This window comes from Aquila chrysaetos, chromosome 18, assembly GCF_900496995.4.
Source record: "Aquila chrysaetos chrysaetos chromosome 18, bAquChr1.4, whole genome shotgun sequence".
NCBI lineage: Eukaryota > Metazoa > Chordata > Aves > Accipitriformes > Accipitridae > Aquila > Aquila chrysaetos.
In genome coordinates, this window is record NC_044021.1 from 23,904,266 (window position 1) to 23,926,447 (window position 22,182).

At 47.0% G+C, this 22,182-nt stretch overlaps 1 protein-coding gene across 1 annotated transcript; it reads left to right on the plus strand.

The window, feature by feature from the left end:
• Positions 1-2,826: 2,826 nt before the first annotated feature.
• On the plus strand, positions 2,827-10,623 carry NRSN1 (neurensin 1). Its single transcript, XM_030042091.1, has 3 exons — positions 2,827-3,048; positions 7,849-8,046; positions 9,052-10,623. Exons 2-3 carry the CDS (start codon positions 7,858-7,860, stop codon positions 9,448-9,450), a joined length of 588 nt encoding a protein of 195 aa, XP_029897951.1. The 5' UTR covers positions 2,827-3,048; positions 7,849-7,857; the 3' UTR covers positions 9,451-10,623.
• Positions 10,624-22,182: the final 11,559 nt, after the last annotated feature.

The following is a 22,182-nucleotide window of genomic DNA, read 5'->3' on the forward strand; positions in this document are numbered from 1 at the left end:
AGAGCCCCAGAAAAGCACTACAGCCCTGACCTGACCTCTGCCTTTTTGCCCCATTCCTCCCCGGTATTTCTGCCCACGTAGGAGCACCACCTGAATGGCAGCCACAGCTCCTGGAGCAGGAGACTCGAAGCCAGAAGCAGGACAAACGACAGCTATTAGCTCCTGTTCCTCACGGCCCCCTTCAGCCACTTCTGCAGTGGAAGGAGCTCTCCCACCTCTCTTCTGCTGCCCTGTGAAGTGTGGAAGATGGGTGGGATCACCTTTAGATGCCCAAGCTGCTCCCTGTGGTTCTGCGTCACCTGAAGGTTTTCCGAGAAGTGGGAGCGTTACGGGCCTTGCTCTCCAGCTGAAGGTGAGCCAGGGACTAGGAAGGGAAGGGCAGGCAACGGTGTCAATAACGTCACTATAGCAAAACTATTCAGGCCACGGCTTTCCGCAACACGTGAAACAGAAGAAGAGCCTCTGGAAGCTTGCCATCGCTGTTAAGCAAACAGGGACAGACATCTGCAACTCAGTGAACATGAATCTCATACCAATTGCTGCATTTTGCTACAAGAGAAGCGTGTTTTCCAGAAGCTGTAATTTCTCCTATTCAGCACAAGCTCCCAGAAGCTAACTAAGCTGCGTTCACCAAACTGGCTGATATAATCACTTCACCTCTCAGTAAGAGAGAAGCCTGTAAACTCTATGGCAACCAACACCACCACCTACAGAAGTTCTTGACAGTACAGGATTTTTTCCTCGGCATGCTCACTACTGTCCGTCACAAACCTTTAGCACAGCAGGTGGAAGATAAGGAAAGCACTGCGCTTGGGTTCCCTCTCCACAAGGGAAAAAAAAAAAAAATCAAGTTAACAACATCTACAGCCTGAGGTAGGACATCACACTTGCTCTCCATGCCACTCCCAGCTGAAGCCTTCAGGATAAACACAGCCTAAATTTTGTGAAAGCTGAGAACTGAGGAAAAACTTAACTTTGGAAATTCCTTCATATAACAGCAGCTCACATCCTGAGTCACACCATGACCTATAGGTCCTGGTATTCTAAAACATCTTTGCATTTATGTTATTGATTTCAAGGCTAAAGAGGACATTGACACTCTTCCCTTCGACACCTCTCATCACCAAGCTCAACTATACTTCAAGAACAGCTCTGATCTCATCTTGAGTTTACAGTTTTCTTAATGCACTAAAAGTGCGCTAAAAGCAACTTCTGAGGTTATCAATGGTTAACCTTAAGGATTGTTAATTTGGAGTTCACAGATCATTCTTAGCGTTACTGCAAACGTCCCCATTGCTACAATACTAATTTGTCTTGGTTCACTGAGCATATTACTTCTGTGTCAGGGAACAAAATTGTACTGAGCCAACACAGGTATTTCATATTCCTTTTATTTATTCCCTTTGTCAGTAGGTAAGTAATCAAAAGAAACTAGCTTTGTGAATAGAGAGAGGACAGCTCGTGTAGATTAATTGCTTTTTCTAGAGAAGACATCCTCCTGATCTGGGATAAAGCAGGGTTCAGTCCTAACTGTCATACTACATGTAAATCTGGTGTGAGTCTTACAGGACAATCCATCAGGAAATCTGTTTTAAGACTGATGCTCCATCCCGCTTTTCACTCATTTATCACTTCACTGTATTTTCCTGTTTTTTCACAAATAATTGTCAGTTTATTACCTTGTTAGTTGACTTGGGCTGGGGTATGCCAAGCACTCAGTGAATAGCATACTGCTGGGGAAGTAGCCCGGCTCAGGTTGGGGGAACCACTTTTGGCATCACTCGTTACTTGAAGCAAGAAAGGCATAACAGCTTTGGAAGGATAGGATGAAATCCACTGAAACCAGCATTTCTTCCTCCAAATGTAATCCCTCAAGAGCAAGTAAGCTCTTTTTTAATAGCTATTTTTATGATTCCTAGTTTGCAATTGCCCAAACTTACTGTCGTCATCAAACGCAGGTTTTTTTCAAAGGAGCTCGAGCATTGCTATTAATGAAACCACCATGAATCTCGCCGCCTTCTTCATGTACTATAGTGATTTAAGCCCTTTAAAAAGACCTTGTTTTTCCTTTGGCTAATACTACCCCATTTTGCTTTAATGCACTTCCATTTTTCCTGCAGGCAACGATACCCTATTTCTGTGCGTATTTCAGTGCAGAGCACTGAAATGACCCTTCAGCATTCTTGCCCTCTGCACTCTCGTTTTCAGAGGAATCACATATCTCCGTTTTGCGGGATACATTTTACCATCTCCAGCTCTCAGCGCCTTGCCACGCTCTCTACCCCTTCCCTCGCTAACTTCCTTAATTCCCCAAACTTTCTTACTTTTAAGTCTTTTCCCCACCGACCAGCCAACCCGTTGCCCTCAGGGCAGGCCCAAGACGCGGACGCTTGGCCCTCAGTCTCCGAAAAATCCCGCTGGGCCTCCTGCTGACCGACGATATTCCCCCCACACCCCCCCGGATCTCAGCGCCTTATTCTTTGCAGCTCATAAATCGCTTTTTTTTTTTTTTTTTTTTGGTGATATCTACGCCCTCGACCGGACAAATAACGCGGCACCGAGCCTCCCCATTTTTTCAAAGCCGGTTAAAAGCGGGGCGAGGGTGGGGAGGCTGACGGTGGCGATTAGAGACCCGGCCCACGTCCCCTCCTGCTCCCGCCACCCACGGAGGACACCCCGCTGGTGGGAGGGAGGTCACCCCGGTGGCGGTGGGGAGGTCCGAGGGGATTCTCCTCACCGCTGCCCTGGCCGGAGGGCGGGGGGGGGAAGCCTGGCCCCGGCATTCCGCCCCGGGGAGCCACCCGCGGGGTTGAGGCGGGCAGCGGCGGGGCCAGGCGCGGCCCGCCGCCCCTCTGTGGCGGCTGTGGCGGCTGCATTGCGCAGGCACGGAGCGGCGGCGAGCGGCGCTCCGGGCCGTACCTCATACGTGGTTGTCTGGGGCCGTGCGCGGCGCAGAGCGGAGATGGGACCGGGGCGGGAGAGCCGCAGCTAGCGCCGCCGCGGTTGCTCGGAACCGGCTGAGGGGGGGGGGAGCGGTAGGAGGGACAGGTAAACCCGCCGCCGGCCTCCTCGGCAAACTTGGGCTCGGTACTTCGGTGCGGGGGGGGGGGGGGCTTCTGTCACCGTCGGTGCCCTCACGGCGGGAGCGGGCCGGGGGAGGGGGGGTACGGCGCGGAGCTTCCCGCCCGGGGGAAGGTGGCGGCCCCGGGGCGGGCTCTCCTCAGCCCTCGGGGCTTGCCGGCGCCGGGCGGGGAGCGGGGGGGGGTGAGGATCGCCGGTCGGTCTGTGTGTGTGTCCCCGGGGAGGAGAAGGGCCTGCCGGCTCTCCCGCTGCACGGCGGCGGGCACAGGAGTCACCCCGGCCGCCCTCAGCGGGAGGAGCCGGTTCCCCCAGCGCCGTGTGAGGGCAGAGGCGCCGGGCGCGGGAACCGCGGCTGCCTGCGGGCTCGGCTTCGGCGGACCTGGCTCAGGCCGAGGTGGGCTGCTCGTCCGCGACAGGTAGCTTGAGGCATGGCCGAGGCTGCTGTGGGAGGCAGGGGATTTATGCCGGCGTTCGCTCCTGACGGGGGGGGGGGGGGGGTGTCTCGCTTTTCGGTGGGTGAAGGCGGGAAGGGTGGCCCTCTCGACAGAAAGGGGCCAAAGCGCGCGAATCTGGAGGAGGGCGAGGGGGGCTTCGCCTGCGCGAAGCCATCGGGGTTCGCGGCTCGCGTTTGGCGGCCGTGCGGCGTCGCGGAGCGATGCCGCGTCCTTACTTGCTTTGCCCTGCCTTTCAGGTGCCGATTCCTCGCGTTGTTTTTTTTTTTTTTTTTAAATGCGTCCAACCCTTCAGTAAGGAAGCAAAGGAGTTGGGAAACCTACTGGGTAATTTTTTCTTGGAGCTTGCTCGTCTTTTAATCCACCTGCTCACCAATCCAGTCACATCTCCCCAGATCGGTGGAGAATAGTAAAGCTCAAAGTAAACAGGACAGCTTTTGCCATGGAAACAAAAGTTGCTAGGGGATGGATTGCTACTACGCAGTGGTGTGCCCTGAAGCTGCGATCATACATCCCACGTGTTCCTCGGCGCCTTGGGTTTAGGCGCTGAAAAACTTTTAACGATTGAACCGCTTCCTGCGGCCCGGATGCATGTTCTAAGCTCGTGTGTAACACAGATTTGGGTAACTGTGCCTCTCTTTAGCAAAAGTTTCCCAACATTTCAGCGTTTAGTTTCTCAGCCACGAAGGTGAGACATGCAGATAGGCTTCAACACTCGAGAGATCGTAGCCACTGCAGTATTTATTCATCCAATGTAAATTGATGCTGTGACACACGTTTCCTTCTTATTTATGAACTGTTTTCTCCCACCATAGACTGCCTCAGTTCCTCTGCCCCATGTGTAAGTAGCAAGAACAACATCATTATGTTTACATTGCAGCTGAGAAAAGAGACCATCGTAGGCCCAATTACCAAGCTGCTTCAATGAGTCATATAGGGCTGGGAAGCTGCCTTCTCTTCTCTCTAAGGGACGAGATATTTTGCAAAAGATAGATTACTTATAAGTGGAAGAGTCCGAGCATAAAGAAAACATTCAGTAGTACTAATATGCAGTCTTGAAAGGAATTAATGATGCTGGCAGTCCTTTTTTTCTTCCCCCCCCTCCATTTTAAAAGGTTGTACTACTTGATGCTATCACAACTCTTTCAAGCAAAAGATCATTCTTTTGTTTTCTATTCCACCTCCCAGCTCTTACTTATCGTTTTGACCATATGCCTGACCAAAACCACCTATTAGCATTTTAGATTTCTAAAGAAAAAGAATCTCTCTATAATATAAGTAATTCCAGGCTGTGGGGTTCTTACAGGCAATTCTTCATCAAGCTGTTAGAAACACTACACCCTCCTTTCTCTCTCTTGACTAAACCTACAGACAGTGCAGTGAATGCAAGATAGCATTTATATGGCTTTCTGAAAGATTACATTGAGTTTTCTTAAATTAATTGCAGTAAGCACAGGTGCTGGTTCAGACTTGGCAATGTGCTTCACCTGCTTTCTGAAGAAACCAAAGAGGCTCTAAAATTGTCTCCTGGTGGCAGCCGGAGTAATGCAAGTGAGCTTTGGCAGGCCACATTATCTGGTCATGGTAGGGCTGGCCCTTCCCTGTGTTGACCTTATGGAGTCACTTACACCTGGAGAAAATACCTCCTTTTCATTATGTGATCCTAAATAGGCTTACCTGAATGACTTAAGTTGGCAAGGAGTTAAGCATAATATACTTAAGGAGGTAGGGTTGATGTGAGAATAAAGACCTAAGTAAGGACCCGAGAGAGTGAGTCTCCGCAGGGCTTTGGTTGGCCTCTTTCTGATGTGGGAAATGGAGCATTTGCTTACTCATAACCAAAAGACGTGTTGAGGGATATGAACATAAATCGTTCTTATCCCTAAGGTATAGGCTGTGGGACCCTGTGTGTGAGGGCTGGGGCAGCTGGGGTAAACTGCACCATTGCTTCATCCTCTCCTTCCACCCTGAGGTATTTTTATGACATGGGCAGAACTCTGGTTTTGTGAGAACTCTTCAGTGCTTGTCCTGTGGAAGATGGCAGCTAGCTGTTGAAGAAATGGTGGCAGTGAGAAAAGAGGACTTCTTTTCCTCTCTTTTCAGGTAGGGAATAAACAGCAGGAGGGACTCCCAAGCGAAACAGAAAGAGCTCTTTTGCAAAAGAACAAACAGGCTCCAAAAGTAGAATAACTTCCAGCATTTCCCCACAAGATCTGGACAAGAGTCCAGATTATATACTTATATCCATACCACTATTTTTTTTTTTTGTACCTCAAAAAGTAATAGTGTTCAAAAGTCATAGCATTGTAAAAGAGCACAACGCCTTTTTTTTTTTTTTCCAATATATTAACTGTAGTGGGAAATGTCAGTATTAGCAACATACAACTTGACACGAGGTGGCCCTGGTGCCTGGCTCTCCCCCCTCACCTGGTGAGCAGCTGGTGGTGTCCAGGAGTTTCCTGCTGTCTCAAGGTGTCTGTCCACCCTGCCTGTTTCTCTACCTTGCCTGGGAAGGCCAGTACCTTGAGCACAGTCCAGAGGGCACTGATGCTGTACCTCCAGCAGAGAGTAAGCCCGTCCACAGAGTCGGAGAGCACTTCTTTGATTTCCTAATGCTTTATGGTGGCTGACGTGGAAAAGGGAAACTTGCAGGGGATGCAAAGGCAGTTCTGGGTTCAAAGAAGGGGCTCCTGCCGTAAGCTGTGCCCAGCGCTACCCCTGCTGCTCTGCAAAGCTCAGCCGCCAGCACTGTCCCCCCCTCTCCTGGAGGGATTGCTGGTTCTTGCTAGGACACCCATCATCACGCAGGTCTCCTTTTTCGCAGAAGTCATGACTGAGTGGGAGCCTTGAAACATCATCACGAGTTGCAAGAGAGAGATATTTGCAGTTACGAGATGCTGAGATCATGAAATTGCAAACTAAACACATATTAGATATGCAAAATAAATAAAAACCAAGATTACTGGGTTCTATAAAGAGGAAAAAGCAAACCCCTCTATCCCTAGGCCAAGAACGCAACCAGATTCCAAAGGGCTGGAAGATCACTGTTACACCAGCGGTGATTTCAGAGCCAGCCAAGAGCTTCTTTCAGACTGTTGCCATTCCCAATCGATACTTTCTGGCTTTGGCTTAATTTAAATGCAGCAGCGTTTGTTTTTCTTGCATACTCCAGTATTTCATGCCCAGCAAGATCACCCATTCCGCAAGGGCTGTAGGGCTGCAAAATTGGGAGATCGTAGCTGCCATGAGCATCTCAAACCTCCCTTCCCTCTAAGCAAAATTGCTGTGGCAATCAGATGAACTGCTTGAAGCCGATATAAATTGAGCTGTGACATTCAGATGCAAGTACTGATTAACAGTTCCCTTCGGACTAAGACTTTTTGAACTTCTTTAAAGAGAAGTCAGTCAGCTTAAGTAACATTGACCTGCTGCTCAAGTTTTTTAGGGGCTAGTATTACTTCAATGGATTCAGTAGCATTGCACCTGTGCAAGCAAGTTCAGGCCTGGGACCTGCATGGTTAAATGCAAATTTTGTGTGTTAGGAAGTCTTCCATGAAGTGAAAGAGTAGGGAACATTGTTGGTAGTTTTCTTGGCAGGCAAAATTTGGATTTTGTTAAAGTCAGCAGGAGCTTCGGCATTGACTTCTCCAAGGGGGCAATGGTTTGCCACAAGTTTAGTATTTCCACTTTACTCTCTTCAGTGAGCAGATTGGTGCTGTTATGGCATTCCATCTTTTTTCATTTTTAGTTACCCATAGTTAAGTACAGGATATATACCATTTCAATCTGTCTGGGACTTACTTTTCCTGTGTTTGTCATGGCTATGAATGTTCTATCAATGCTTAGTCCTGCACTTCAAAAGCTCAGGCAAAAACATTAAAAAAACCCTTGCCCAGCAGTTTGGAAAGTTCCTGAGTTTGCAAACTCTGGTTAACTAATGGAAGCAGTCTGGATGAGAGGCAACATGAGCCCCTGAGGGATGCTGGCTTTTGTTACCTGAGGTACTCTGCTTTTTTCAATCTCCATGGAAACGCAGTAGCATGCTATTGTGAAAGATGGGGAGTGGGCACCCTGCACATGGGAGGGAATGTTCCCTGCAGCACCTTCAGGCTGTGCTGCGCAAGATGCGGAGTGCCTTGGGTTCGCTTGAGCCGAGTCACTGCATGCAACTCTACCAGGCTCATTTCTTGGTTTGGAAAAAAGTGAAGGAAAGGTCTCTCCTGGGCTGCTTCATGTCATCTGGAGAGTTTGTAGCCAGCTTTGCTCTCCCATCATGTCAATAATGATCTGCTTTGCATGAAACCTCTGATTGCAGGTAGGAAGGATGAGCTCCTATGCTGACATCTGCGGGTCCAAGCATGCGCAGGGCAGCACCGAGGGAGGGTACCAACGCTACGGAGTTCGGTCCTACCTGCATCAGTTTTATGAGGACTGCACAGCTTCAATTTGGGAGTATGAGGATGATTTTCAGATCCAGAGATCGCCTAGTAGGTGGAGCTCTGCATTCTGGAAGGTACTGTCTGTTGCTGTTTACTGGAGAGAGAAGCTGCCATTTCAAGACTTTCCCATATAACTAATGGCTTTAGGTATTCACCCAGAAAGGCCTTCTGTTGCTCAGTTTTCCCTGACGTGACTGAATAACCATCTGTCTGAAAGCAGGGTGCTCTTACTGAGATACCAAAGGGAGTTCTGGGGTCTTTGGATCATCTAGTTTCTCTGTCGTGAGCAGCCATGTCACTGAAACATCAAAGTCTTTTCTGGGAAACCCCACCCATAGCTTGAAAGTGTAGTTGACCTCTGCACCCACAATAGTCCTGCCAGGTTATTGGGAATAGGACTGGTAGGTTAACAGCAGTAGCTCTGGGACTGTGTGACCTAGGGATCGAGAAAACCGCAAGATCTCCATTAAGGTTGGGGAACTTGACAGACCTGAAGAACAGCAGAAGTCAGAAGGGGCCTCTGAGGCCATCTAGTCCAACCCCTCTGCTTTGACGGCAGGGCCATTCTGTGTGAACCAAATTTTGCACTTACACTTGAAACGTGCTAGAAATATTCTGTGATCTGTTCACGGCAATAGCATCTTCCTTCTAATCCCTGCAAAGGAATGACATTTCATGGAGTAAAAGCAAGTGGTGGATATGACACTAGGGACTGAACTGTTGGTGCTAACCACCACCTACAGCTAAAGAAATAATTGGTCACACAGCACTGGGGTTAAACTGTGATCCTCTCTGTGATGGGGCCTTTGGACATGAAACGCTCTTTAGACGTATAGATGCATATTGCAGAGTTTCCAGAAATGTCAAAACTGAATTATGTGAGTTGTAAAAAGACAGTTTCTCCATATATTTGAGTTCTAGTAAGGCCACATATGACCTAAAAGAAAAATATCAGCCTTCTCCTAGAAGAGAGAACTGTACCTGCAAGACACTGTGAAAGCTAAATGCCTCCTAGGGCCACTTACCAACTAAAAACTGGAAAGGCATATTAATTGGGTTTTTGTTTCTTTGTTTTCCAGGTCGGACTCATCTCTGGGACGGCTTTTATGCTGATAGGTTTAACAGTTCTTGTAGTAGGTTTTCTTGTGCCACCGAAAATCGAAGCTCTTGGGAAAGATGATTTTGTTGTGGTGGATACCCGTGCCATTCAGTTTAATGGGTCCCTTGATATATGCAAGCTGGCAGGAGCAATCTTGTTTTGTGTTGGAGGGTCCACCGTGGCAGCATGTCTGCTGATGTCTGCTTTTGCTAAAAGTTACTCCAAAGAAGAAAAGTACCTCCAGCAAAGATTTAAAGAGAGAATAGCTGATATAAAAGCCCATGCAAACCCAGTCACAAAAGCGCCAGCACCGGGAGAATCAAAGATACCTGTCACTTTGTCCAAAGTTCAAAACGTCCAGCCTTTATCTGAAACCTGACCCTGGGTTTTGTTTCTCACTTGTAGATCACTTTAACTGGAAAATATCAGCTGTTGTTGGCATACGTGCTAGTGAATTACAACATTGAGTGCTCTGCTGTACAAACACACAGCTGATGGGAAAGCTGCTCCAATACAAATTTAGGATTGCGAAAAGGGAAATTATGTGATTAGACCTGTGACCAATATATTCAGTATATTCGAACATTTTAGTCTGTGTTGATCCAATAAGTCCTTGCAACAACAATTGGGTGTTTAGCTTATCAGATTGCATCCCTGGAAAACTTAGGGTGTGTTTATGACAGCCATACCAGGAACACCCTACATCCCACTGTTTAAAGTTTAGATGAGTCAGCTTTTTGTTTAATTTTCTTCTTGCCTTTAAAAATACTGTTTAGTATTACTGCCTGGTTCTGCTGTCTGGGAAGCCAAGATTCTGCCCTTGTAATTTGCACTTGTCCTCCTGTCACATGCTACAGTCTGTATCAAAGTAATACTGCACGGGTAAAACATACGCAACAGTGAGTGCCCTTAATTTGATCCTGGCGCACATCACTTCCCAGCAATGTTACTTTCTGGGAAAGACAAGTTATACTTGATCCTGAGTTACAGTTAGCCTGTGCAAAACTGTCACTTTTATCTTAGACATTGCCATATTAACAAAAAACACAAAATAAAGATAAGGAGTTCATATGGGAGGAGGAACATCATACTTGCGTATCTTTGGTTTGATACTGTTTCTTTTGTTATATTGTACTATGTTTGAAGCTCATACAAAATGTTTTTGTTTTGGCTGGGTATGGATTACTAAATGTGGTTTGACGTGCCCAGGCCCCATATTCTGTCAGTACATTAATGCCATGTTAGATGACCTTAATGTACTTATCTAAAGACATTTTGAAATGCTGTTTATATTTTTATAGAGGATAGAAAAAGTTATGCTTAACCAGATACATTTGTGTAAACGCTTACCTGAAGACTTGTCCTTTCATGGAAGACCCTTAATTATTTTCCCACCCAGGGCAATTATTTCACTATCTTAATCTATGGATTTAAATTAAACTGTATAAAAAAGATGTGATATTTGTACTCTCTGACAATATGTGCCACCTTATAGTTCTGTCTATTTTTTTGAATGGATTGAATAAAATTCTAGGCGTGAGCCAACCATGGATTTCGTGCAAAGTCTCTTTCTAGTCAAATAGGTTTATCTATAAATTTAGTATTTCAGTTTGAAAGGAGAAATTGGCAGTTGAAACTCACCAGTCTCTTAAGGCAGTCTGCTTTCAGCTTTCACAGGCAAGGAATCAAAAAGATTGCAGCACACTAATAACAGGTACGTGGTAACAGCTGTGCTCTTTCCTTTGCCGATAAAGCATTTTGTGGTCTGTGAGTTGGTTCATACTTCCACAGCTTAAATAAACCAGAACATACATGTTTGGAAGTTTCAGCTGAATCTGCGATAATTATCGTGGCTGACAAACAGCATCGGAAATAAAATTTTCTTCTGCAAAAAAAGTGCCTATCTTAGCAACGCAATTGCGGTGTCCAAGCATTAGCACAGAAAAGATGGACAAGCAAGAGCTCGTCACGTGCACGTGATTACAGAGAATGAAATGAAGTAGGTTTTGGTGCATCTGACAATTCACTGGCACCCACATATTAGAAGTGCAAAAGCACATTGCACCCCATGCTTAAAAATAAGATTTTAATCTTAGAGGAGAAGCAGATGAAGCAGTGCTAAAGAGGAAAAGATGAGAAGACCGCTAAGGTGAAGAGCTGTGTATTATTTATGAAGAAAGCCAGCAGGAACAGGGGTGATGGGTAGCAATTACTCACAAGGCATGTGGCAGGACTGGGACTCGGGGACAGGCTGTCACTGCTGCCTTTCGTTAGTTATTCCAGGTAGAGAGGGTCTTCAGCGCTTTCTTTTCAGGTTGGGAAGAATTTCGTTTACTGCCATTAGCTTTTGCTGCTGTTGGGCTATCGGTGTGTGGGCAGCAGAGAGTCAAACTGTCGTGACCTTTTCAATGGAGAGTTTTTAATTAAAAATTGTGCATGGAGGAAATGTGACATTTTAAGTTTTACAGTGAAGTTCACCAAAGGAGGTGAGAGTGAGGGCTCCTGTAGCTATTACCGAGTCCCTTCTCTCCACCTACATTTTGTTAACACTGTACTGGAAGATTGACTGAAAATCCAGCTGGGAAAGAAAGCACAGGTTGGGCTTGTTTACCCAAAGTAGCTGTATGGGTACACAGTTCTCCTTAAAACACACCCCACATGTAGATACACATGTGCAAGCGTTGCTAAATTTTTGGTCGGAGGACAGCTGACCCAACAGGTAATGAATAGAGCTGCTCCAAGCACCAGGCGCTCGGTCGCATTGCGCATCACTCCTGCAGAACTGCACATGCTTTGACAGTACGAGAGAGGATGAGTCATGCATGGCATTACCCAGGTGTTAGGGAAAAAAAAAAAAACCCTCGAGGATCTTACTGAAGCTTGCTGGCATAGGAAATGCGTTTGGGATTTAGCAGCAGCAGCAAAGTTGGTTACGCTGTCATGGCTAACGTTGCCACACACATTTCATCCCATTAAACCCTTGTTTCAGTTGCTTAGAGCTTTTCCAGAATTGAGACCTCCGGAGGCTGCAATCCTTCACAGCAGAGAATCAGTGCCACACAGGGCTTTTGTAGAAACACTGAGCAGAAAATTACGCTGTTACTGTTAAGAAGCCACATACTGGAAAGGTTAAGACATGTTAGAAACATTTTCAAGATCCATTTCCTTGTAATGTTTTAACACCTTCATTCTTCGGTGCAGGAACTGAAGCATCAGCAAAAGAGCAGTGGAGATGTGCTTTCTGCTGTCCTCATGGAAAATGCCTGTGATACGGTCTCCAGCTGGGGAGCAGTGAGGGGCAGCCAAGCTCCCTGGGAACTTCCCAGTGAGGCTGAGGGCAATCTGTCCCTGCACATATCATTTCCCTGCCGTGTGTCTTTTTCCCTTTTCCCACCTCCACCAAATTGCAGCACACGCTCCGCTCTGGGACTTCCCCTCCTGGCACTGGCTCCCATCACCTTTCCAAAGGGCACATTAGTGGCCATCCTAGTGCAAATAAAATATGGCTTAAGCAGCCAAGCTCTTCTTTTTCCAACCCTCTGACCTCCCTGCTCAAGAGGCTTCTTGATGCTCAGTTTCTTCATCCTCACCTTGTTTCTTGCCCCTCTTCTAGCCTTATTTGGCTTAAAATTACAATGCAACCCCTCTTAGCCCAACACCATTTTCTCTGCAACTGTGGTGAAAGAAATCACCTTTTTCAGTCTGAGTGGTAATCACCGACTTCATTTTGAATAATACATGCTCTCCTGAAAGTTAGGTCTGCTTCCCCTACCACACTGTGCAGAAAAGGCTTCTCTTTAGCATCTGTTCTGTTCTCCCCCCTCCAGGCTGCCTCGACCCTTTTATTTTCCATTTGTTCCCAGTGCAGTGAATCACATGCAAAGGCAGAGACGCAGAAGCGTCCCCTCCTCCCAAGCTGCCTGTAAACAGATTTAATTCCCAGTTTCTGCTAAAACCTCAGCCTGCCATTTCCAAGTATGAGATTTTTAATCACGCGCAAGTGCAAGCAAACAGCCCTTCACGAAAGCAGCGGCAGCAGCAGAGTGGGGAGGCTGCAGCGTCCTGACCAGCGGCCAGCAGAGAGAGAGGTTTGGCAGGGGGAGAGCAGCAGCAGAACCTGCACAACCAAAGAGGTTGTTCAGCCCCTGAGGATGTGAAATCCAAGGGAGACTGCAAAAGACTGCAAGAACTTTAGTTGGATGCACTTTGCCAGCAGCTTTCTATCAGAGGGCTAATAGCAGACCAACAATTTTGGTAAAATAAAGGAATTAGCACTTTGGCTCATTCAGGACAGACCGGTCATTCTGCCGTTACGCAGCAGGCTGCCCTCTCAGCTCACAGCATGTCAGGAGTAGCGAGAAAATACGACGGTCCCCGAGCAGGCTTTGGAGGCACAGCCTCGCTCCCTCCTCATCCTACCACCTCCACGGCTGAGAGAAGAAGCATCTCTGCAGAGCCTTACCCTGCACTGGTCATTTGGGGTTAATGCCCACGCCCCACTTCCAGAAATGATGTTTGAGTTCTGCCAGGTCATCCCCACGGCACGGTTTGTCCCCGAGGAGCAACGTTGCAAATGGGGCGACCCACGCAGTCTCCTATTTCCGATATTTAGAGACCGTGCGTGCTCCTTCTGATCTCTGGGCAAACAATCCATCCACACCCTGATTTTTCTTCAGCTCTTATCTGGATGCATGGCAGACCACACAGTGCGCGTTTCCTGCATCAGTTCCCTTGATATACATTAAGCAGGGCAAAGCTCAGTTTTGCTGTCAGATAATTTACAGAGGGATTGGTACGAAAATAATCTCTGCGTATTAGCAGTAGGTCAGGCAAATACTTCTAACAGTCCTGCAGACAGAAGAGACAGCATCAAGTAACTTCTTTTATTGTTTTGTCTAATCACTTACAGCTGTTTTTTGAAGGCTCACTTTTTTCCATAATTTACTGTTCATGGGCTTTTGCAAATAAAGGAAGGAGATCATTTTTAAACACTGCTAATAAACTGGTCAATTTAACAAAGTACTAGATATGCTGCTCCAGCACTTTCAGCCTCAAGACTCACAGCTTCAGGCGTTTCAGGTTTTTCGGCGGGCGAGAGGCCCTTCTGGAATGTCGTTATTTCCCCGCGTCTGCTCACCTAATGACTTCAGCATCTGCTGCCCTTTCTCTCCCTGCCTCCTTCAGAAACCTCGAGCCCTGGCATTTCTTTCCTAAGTCTCTGCGTCTATTTTGGGGACAGCAGCTATTTTGGGGACGGCAGCAGGGGTGAGGTGAGAGGGACCCCTGCCCCAGGCACGTCTTGGAGGGGGTGTAAAACGGGGGAGGCTGGTCTGCAGCACAGGCAGGAGGGAGATGAAGAGGGAGAGAGGCGAGAGGGAAGGAATCCCCGGGGCAGAGCTGGTGAAATGCAGCATTTCGAGCATCAACATTGGTCATCCATCAATGAATATCAGGAAAGACAGACAGCGAATACTGAAAGCACAGAAAAACTTTCTGCGGGTCTAAAACCTGTGACCAGAACAACATAAATACAGTGGCTAAAATCTTCATGGAGGTAGACATTTAAAAAAACCAAATCAACTTTTAACACCAATATTCCCTCCACCACAGATGGCTAGGCAAGTGTGAGGACCTTACTGTTGGACAAGCGCATTGCGTCCAGTCTGAGGATGCATTTTCTCCTTTAATATACTATGATAAAGAAACCTCTTCTGATAGCTCTTGCTCAGACTGGGTTCAGCTCTCACCTGACCCCTTGCAAAGGCATTTGTCCTGAAACTGGAGCAAGTTTGTGCCAAGACAAAAACGCTCACTTCAGAGACTGCTGAACACTGCCGCTCTCTCCGAGAAGTGTGTATTGGAGCCCCCCAGCACCCCTGACGTACAGGCTGGCTGGGTCTCTGGCTCACTGCTTTGTAAGGCCACAACCAAGTGGGTTCATCTGCATCTCCCCTTGCAAAGCAGAGGCGGCTGAGCTGGCCCAGAGCTGGCACACCGTCGACGCAAAGCAGAGCAGAGGCAGTCACCGAGACCCAGGACAGCCACAGCACCCAGTGCCAGCTCCTTTTAGCTCTGTCCTGTAGCTCAGCTCTGAGGGCAGGGGCAGCTCCAGCTTTTTTCCAAAACCACCCTAGGAGCCACGTGAACTTCCACGTGCCCTGAGAGCCAAGGTCTCGGATTTCCCCGGCGTAAGATATCACCACCTCTTGGCGTACTTACGACATGGGCTGTGGTAGGAGCTGGGTTCCTCGGAGCCAACACCCATGAAAGAGAGGATTGCAGCACACGTAACCAACCCCTGTGTAGCTCAAAAATCACAAAAGCATGGCCTGCAACTAGCTTGTGCTGACCTCCAGGCAATCACGTCACCGTGGAAAGCGAGAGGTTGAGTTAGTTGGTTTAAACATTGCTTGTGTTTAACCATAAGTCTACACGAGCTGCCATCAAATCTTTGCCCTGACATGGAGCATTCTGCGAGTCTCCTGCCCTACCACCGTCCCTCCAGCAGCAGGGACTGCCCTCTGAGGAGTGCCCCATCTAAACCAAACTGCTCTTTCTCCAGGCACCACACACGTTTAGCCTAAGGTATGACAGGAAAGTATCCTCCAGATCACGCAGAAGTTCACCTGCCTGAACCAGCAGCGGAAACCGAAGACCTCAGCTCAAAAGCAGCTCCAGAGCTGACAGCCAGATCGTTTTCTCTCTGCAGGTGCATTCATGGCATCCATGTTGCGAGGGCTCCGGCCCTTAGTTGTCTGGTATGCTGCCAAGTCTTTTCATACCGGTTGCCTGCAAGCAACCCAGCAGGCAGGCATACGGGAGGCAGTTCCCAAACCACTCTCCAAGAGCAGCGTAAACCAGGCCACTGAGCTCTCACCTTCAAAACACCCAGCTGCGGATCACACAGATGCTGGTTTAGAAGAACCCTAAAGCGTACACCAAATTATCTCCAGATCTGCTCTGCAAGGATGCCGCTGTCTCCTGTCTCACACCTGCCTTCAGGCACGTGCACAGCAAAGCGCAGAAACCAAAGGCGTCAAAGACTACGACCTGCATCCCGCGTGTAAAGGAATTAATAGCCCACAATAGGAATTAATAGGATCGTGGCTTGTCAGCAGGGGTGAGCAGTAGATGGGGCTGAGCTGCTGGGAGCACCACGTGCCGGGGAAACGAGCCATGGGTGGATGGAGCTGACTACCCACGGACACACGTGCTGCTGAGCGCCCGACACGTACATCGCTCCTTTCGGTACGGGAGCCCTGACAGGCAAGTGTTATGTGTAATCCTTTTCATTTGCTGGTGGAAGCAACAGGCTTCCAGAGAAGTAGGCATTTGCCTGAAAGCCGTGGCAAACACTACCAGGTCAGTCAGCACGCCGTGATCTCCTCCTCTCCGGCACCGGCCAGGCACCTGCCCACCCCCCAGCAGCCCATTTTGGGGATCCTTTGCAGCTCTGTGGCTACCCCCACTGCGGAGATGCAGCAGCACATCCAAGCGTGGATAGGTGTTAGGAAGTGAAAAAAGCCTGACACTAATATTAAGGCCTTTGAGATGAACTACCCACCCACCCCACTCCCCAAAACCCCACACCCTTTATGTAAAAAACCCCTCTGCTTCAGTTTGCCCGCAGAAACTCACGCTCGAGAAGGCTCTGCCAGGGAAAGGCTCTAATCCTCGTGGGTGGGCGCGATGCTCCCGCAGCAGACGGCTGCCGTCTGCAAGCATCGGATGCGCTTGAGGGCGAGGTCCCCAGCCAGAGAAGCATCCAAGAGGTTTAGCTACCTTACCTTCCTCGTCCTGGGATAAGCTACTTATAACTACATGGTCGGGACGCTTTAAACGGTGAACACTTCAGTCATCTTGAGCCAGGCCTTGTGTTGCACACAGAGGAGAAATAGCCTTCATCCACTTCTCTTTCTCTGCAGAAGGTGTCTACTTTCAAACAGTGGATGCAAATCCCAGCCCTTGGCTTACCGAGTTAATTCCTGTTCGGTTCTAACTCTGAGGGGGCAGTGGGAGCAATAAGAGAATGGCAGGGAAAGGTGTAAAGCTCAGGTTTCTCCGAGGACACCGGCCTTGCACCAACAATTTCTAAGGGAGAAATAAAGTGGAGCACAGGCATTATTTTTTAGAAATACCTTTTCTCACAACCAAACTGGAAGCAGCAAATGCAGCAGAGAAACAGAAGGATGCAGAAATGACATGCAGTAATGAAAGCACAACCTGTGGCAGTGGAGGAAACAAGGGCAACTTCTGCACGAGGAGACCACGCTGGGTACCCAAAGTGCAGTGGCAGCATGACTGCTCATCTCTGACACCACCGCTTCATCACGGAGGCAGAGGAGTTTAAATCAGTCAAATCGCTAGTCAAATCAGAAGTCCTTCCCAACTAAGACAAGCAGAAGAATCTACATATCACTGAGGTCTGAAGATGTTTTCTTCCCTCAAGAGCAGGAGAACCCACTCACCCATGTGAGCGCAAAGGCAAAGGGATGGTACCCAAGCCCCTAAATACTTGCTAATAAAATAGCCGTTCCCTCCTCCCTCAAGCATTGACTTTGTGGTCCCCTAATTCCCACCTCCTTGCTTCCATGACATTCGACTGGTTCTTCCACAACACTGCTTCAGCTGAACGCTGGGGTTCTTATCCCTCCCTCTCCCCCAGGGAGTCCTAAACACTCCCACCAGTTTATCTCCTCCCAGGCACCTGCCCGGTACCAAGGTGGGGGGGTAAGGGGCCCAGCCAGCACTGCGGCATGAGAGCTACGGCTACGGCGGGGTTGAAGTCCGCGCAGCGAAGGAGGGTGCTTCTCCCCCAGGAGAGAAGGGAGAGAAGCAGGGCAGCCTGCAGCCAGCGGTACCGGCCGCACTGCCAGAGCCAAATCCCGTCCCACGTCCCCGAGAGCCGCAGTCTCCACGTCCCAGGTTTCATCTGGGAAGGAGCTGGGTCAGTCACCAGCATGCAGCAAGTGTACTCGCAGTGTGGGCAAGTCTTGCTTGGCTACAGGAGAAAAGGGGGTTGGGAGCAGTTTTCTTAATGACTGATTTCTTTAAGAATGTTCTCTTTTTAAAGAAAAAAAATTGCTTAAAAATAAATGATGTAATCTTAGTTTTTTCTATCGTTTTGACACGATCTGTCCTACCAGATGATGCATTGGATTTGGAATACGCGCTTCTAGCAACGCTTTTTCATTCCGCAGAGTTGAACAGGTTTTGAAGGACCAGGAAACTCAAATGTTTTCACATTTGAAAGCTGAAAATCCGAACTGTTTTTTTCTTGTTGTTTCTGATATAGACAGGATGAGAAAGAAGAGAGAAGGAATGGCCCTAAACTGGCAAGACTTGAAAGCAATGCAGCGAGTCTTAGGAAATGTAGTTTCCCTTAGACTCTTCTTATAAAACCTTTTGTTCAGCATCTCAACACAGCCTCCCACTATGGGGAAAATGTGATTTTACTCTGAATGGTGAGGCTTGAAGTGGTTTTGACTTAGGGGCAAAAGTCACTCTCATTCTCAGTTTACAATGCAGGCGCCAATTTGACCTGCAGCCCCCACGTTGACTCTGCCTCCCTTCCTGCGTGCAGCCTGCCAGAGGATGCTCCTCGCACCACCACAGCCCCCGCAGCCCTGACGCCTGAAGGCCGATCCACTGACTGCAGAAAAGTTTGGGTCGGTGGTGCGAGGGCCCTCCTCTCTTTTGGCACCTTCCCCTTTATCTGAGCTGCTACAATCTGATCACTTCCCATTCTGTGCCTAACTTTTCCCCACACCCCTGAGGGGCCTCACACCCAGTGGTCCTCTGGGAAAAGGCTGAAGGAGAAGAAAACCCCGAAGCACAAGGACCACAGTGAAGAAAAGCGCACAACTCTCTTTATAGATGCATGCCTTCTGTTAACAAAAGCATCCTGCCACTTTACAGTACAGGTTTTGATTCACATATGTCCTGGTTTTGGCTGGGATAGCGTTAATTTTCTTTCTAGTAGCTGGTATAGTGTTATATTTTGGGTTCAGTATGTGAAGAATGTTGATAACACACTGATGTTTTCAGTTGTTGCTCAGTAGTGTTTAGACTAATGTCAAGGATTTTTCAGCTTCTCATGCCCAGCCAGCAAGAAGGCTGGAGGGGCACAAGAAGCTGGGAGGGGACACAGCTGGGACAGCTGACCCAAACTGGCCAACAGGGTATTCCATACCATGTGACATCATGCCCAGTATATAAACTGGGGGGAGTTGGCCTGGGGGGATCACTGCTCGGGAACTAACTGGGCATCGGTCGGTGAGTGGTGAGCAATTGCACTGTGCATCACGTGTTTTGTATATTCCAATTCTTTTAATATTATTATTGTCATTTTATTATTGTTGTTATTATTATTATTATTTTCTTCCTTTCTGTCCTATTAAACTGTTCTTATCTAAACCCATGAGTTTTACCTCTTTCCCTCCGATTCTCTCCCCCATCCCACTGCGGGGGGGGGAAGCGAGTGAGCAGCTCCATGGTGCTTAGTTGCTGGCTGGGGTTCAACCACAACAACCTACCACCTTTGCAAGCTATACCTATTTTTTTTAAAAGAAGCGTGAAATAAAGTGCCTAACTTTGTGGCAAGGGCAGCTACAGAATAACTCTTAGTGTTCCTCTTCTTCCTCTCTGAATAAAGAGGAGCAAATCAGACCACGCTGAAGAGGGAATGACATTTTGGACGCAGCCCATCACTCACTCAGCACCACTGGAAGTTGTTACAGAGTCAACAGTGCTTTGGTGTTGTTATATATGCTTTACTGCACGCTATTACTGCCTTTTGCAAGTGCCAGCCAAAGTTTCTCCTTCCTGTGAAAGTCAATTCCTTCAAAGTAGGAGAGGAAGGATTTTGAAGTGGATTGTGGACATTATGCTTCCACATCATCCGATTTTAGGCTAATTCTTAAGCTGCCTCTTCCTTCAAGGGTGACTCAGCCAGGATCTCAGATATTTTGCATCATCCTCTAGAGGGCAATTTTTCTCCAGTCACGACCTGGAGAGCCTAGAAGACCGGAGCCAGTATAACCATGGAGGCCAAATGTGTGGAGCGCGGTGGTTTGAAGACCTGGCTGGTGGTTTTTGCACACCTGGAAGCCTGGAACAGGGCAGGACCACTCTCCTGGAAATCCCGTGTTGAGGCTGTAACTTACGTGTTCAGGAGAGGAATTTAGCCTCGGACAAAACTTTTTCACGTTTTATTTTGGAGTATGGAAGAAGTAAATGCCTTCAAAAATGATGCTACAGAGGGAGCTTGGATTAGGAGCTTGACTTCACCTCCTGCACACGTGTCCCAGTGCCAGCACAAAGGCTGGGGTCCAGAATATGAGAGTGAGTGTCCAGGCAAACAATTCTTACAGAGGAGAGACCTGACATTGTTTTTTACATTGAAATGCATGGACACTAATCAGAGAGTTCACAGTATAAATAGTATGCATAAAACCTGTGCCTTTGGAAATCTATTAACCATAATCATGAATCTACATGTTCTTGATATACAGAACTGTGAATCATTTTATAGAGAATAAGATTCCTTCTAGTTTATGCCAACTGAGATTTTGAAACCTTTTTAGGATTAGAGAGTAGAACCTCTCAACTAATAAAGCCTGTATTTTTAATTAAATTTTCGTCCCACTGAGGACAAGCGAAAAGTATAACTGAATTAGGGATTAATTTCTAAAATGACAAATATTATAGCTAAGTATCATCATAGCTGTAGGTGACTGCAAGAAAAATATGAATATTTAAAGGCATTCCTAGAAACCGCATAGGTTGTTGGAAGTCTGCCTACTGTTTCAAAATACCCCTTCATTTAAATCAGGTGCTCCCTGCACTGTAGCTAGTACTAAAGACCTTTGAAAGTTTTGGTATCACATGTTATAGTAAAGACTTGTACTTTCTTTCTTGAATTTTCCAAATCCTGTCCACTTCCTTATGACCCAAGTAGCTCCCAGTCGGTTTTAGGCTACTATTACCATTTTACTTCAGGGCTTCAAGCATTCTGAGCTTGGCTCAGCAAAGTACCAAAGTATACACATAACTTTAAAAGATATGTCACCCTTTTTATGAGGTTAGTAATAACTAGATTTAGCTATATTTTCTTGTATAATTATAGCAAATTTCAGCTACAATCAATAATATCTTTTCCCATCACTGACAATATAACAAGATTAGATTACTATACACGCACATTATTTATGTGTGCAGTATGTGTGAACACAGAGCAAATGCATTCCGTTACAGTGTTCACACACGTCTGTAAGTTAATGCATACAAATATGCACACGCATAATACTCTAAAGATTGCAGATGGCTTCACTGTCTATTGACACATCTAAGTACTTCTTTTGATTAAAACTTAAATTGAAGGCTATCAGCCACCCAAAACAATACATCCTTGAGCTGCATCCCGTTAAATCATTCTGATTGCTACTGCTTAATAAATACACCCTTCCTTGAGATACTTCATTTTGTACTTACATTTATTATCTAACGGTTATTTTAATGTACCTTTGGGATAATAAATCAAAATACCAACAATTCTTTCCCCATATTCAAGTAATCGGAATACTTACACTTATTCTTTTTCGCACGCAGGTTTATTTTGCTTTACTTTAGATGAGACTGAGTGGGGATTATATTTTCCTTATTTTCACCCTTTTCTGTCCGGAAACTAATTTTATTTTGGCTTTGATATGTCAAGGCACCGAAGCATTTCATTCAATGAAAACTGCAGTCCTGTGGGATTTAAGCATATGCTTTAACACTTTGCTGAAATTAGGAATTTCAGCAGGGAGACATCTAAAAGTTTTGGTAGTCTTCTCAAGTATTGCCAGTGAACAGATAAAACTCATGTTATTTTCTGAGTATCAGCTAAACAGTATATACATACTGATAATACAGTCCTAACCTGAATGATGACATTAAAAACCAGTGGCTAGTTTAACTGTGCTGTTATTCTTAGATTTATAACTCTGTAACAGCTAAATTGTCAGCATATTTTCTTTCACTGTTGCAATACCAAGACTACCAAATCTGATTTTTTTTTTTTTTTTTAAGTTCTAGTTATGGGAGAATCCTATCAGCTGCAAAATCACCA

What these genes read in the sequence shown, in the direction of transcription:
- NRSN1 (XM_030042091.1), top strand. Translation starts at nt 7,858, where the DNA reads ATGAGCTCCTATGCTGACATCTGCGGGTCCAAGCATGCGCAGGGCAGC. An exon ending in GGAGCTCTGCATTCTGGAAG is followed by an intron (nt 8,047 to 9,051) that starts GTACTGTCTGTT and finishes TTTGTTTTCCAG; the next exon opens with GTCGGACTCATCTCTGGGAC.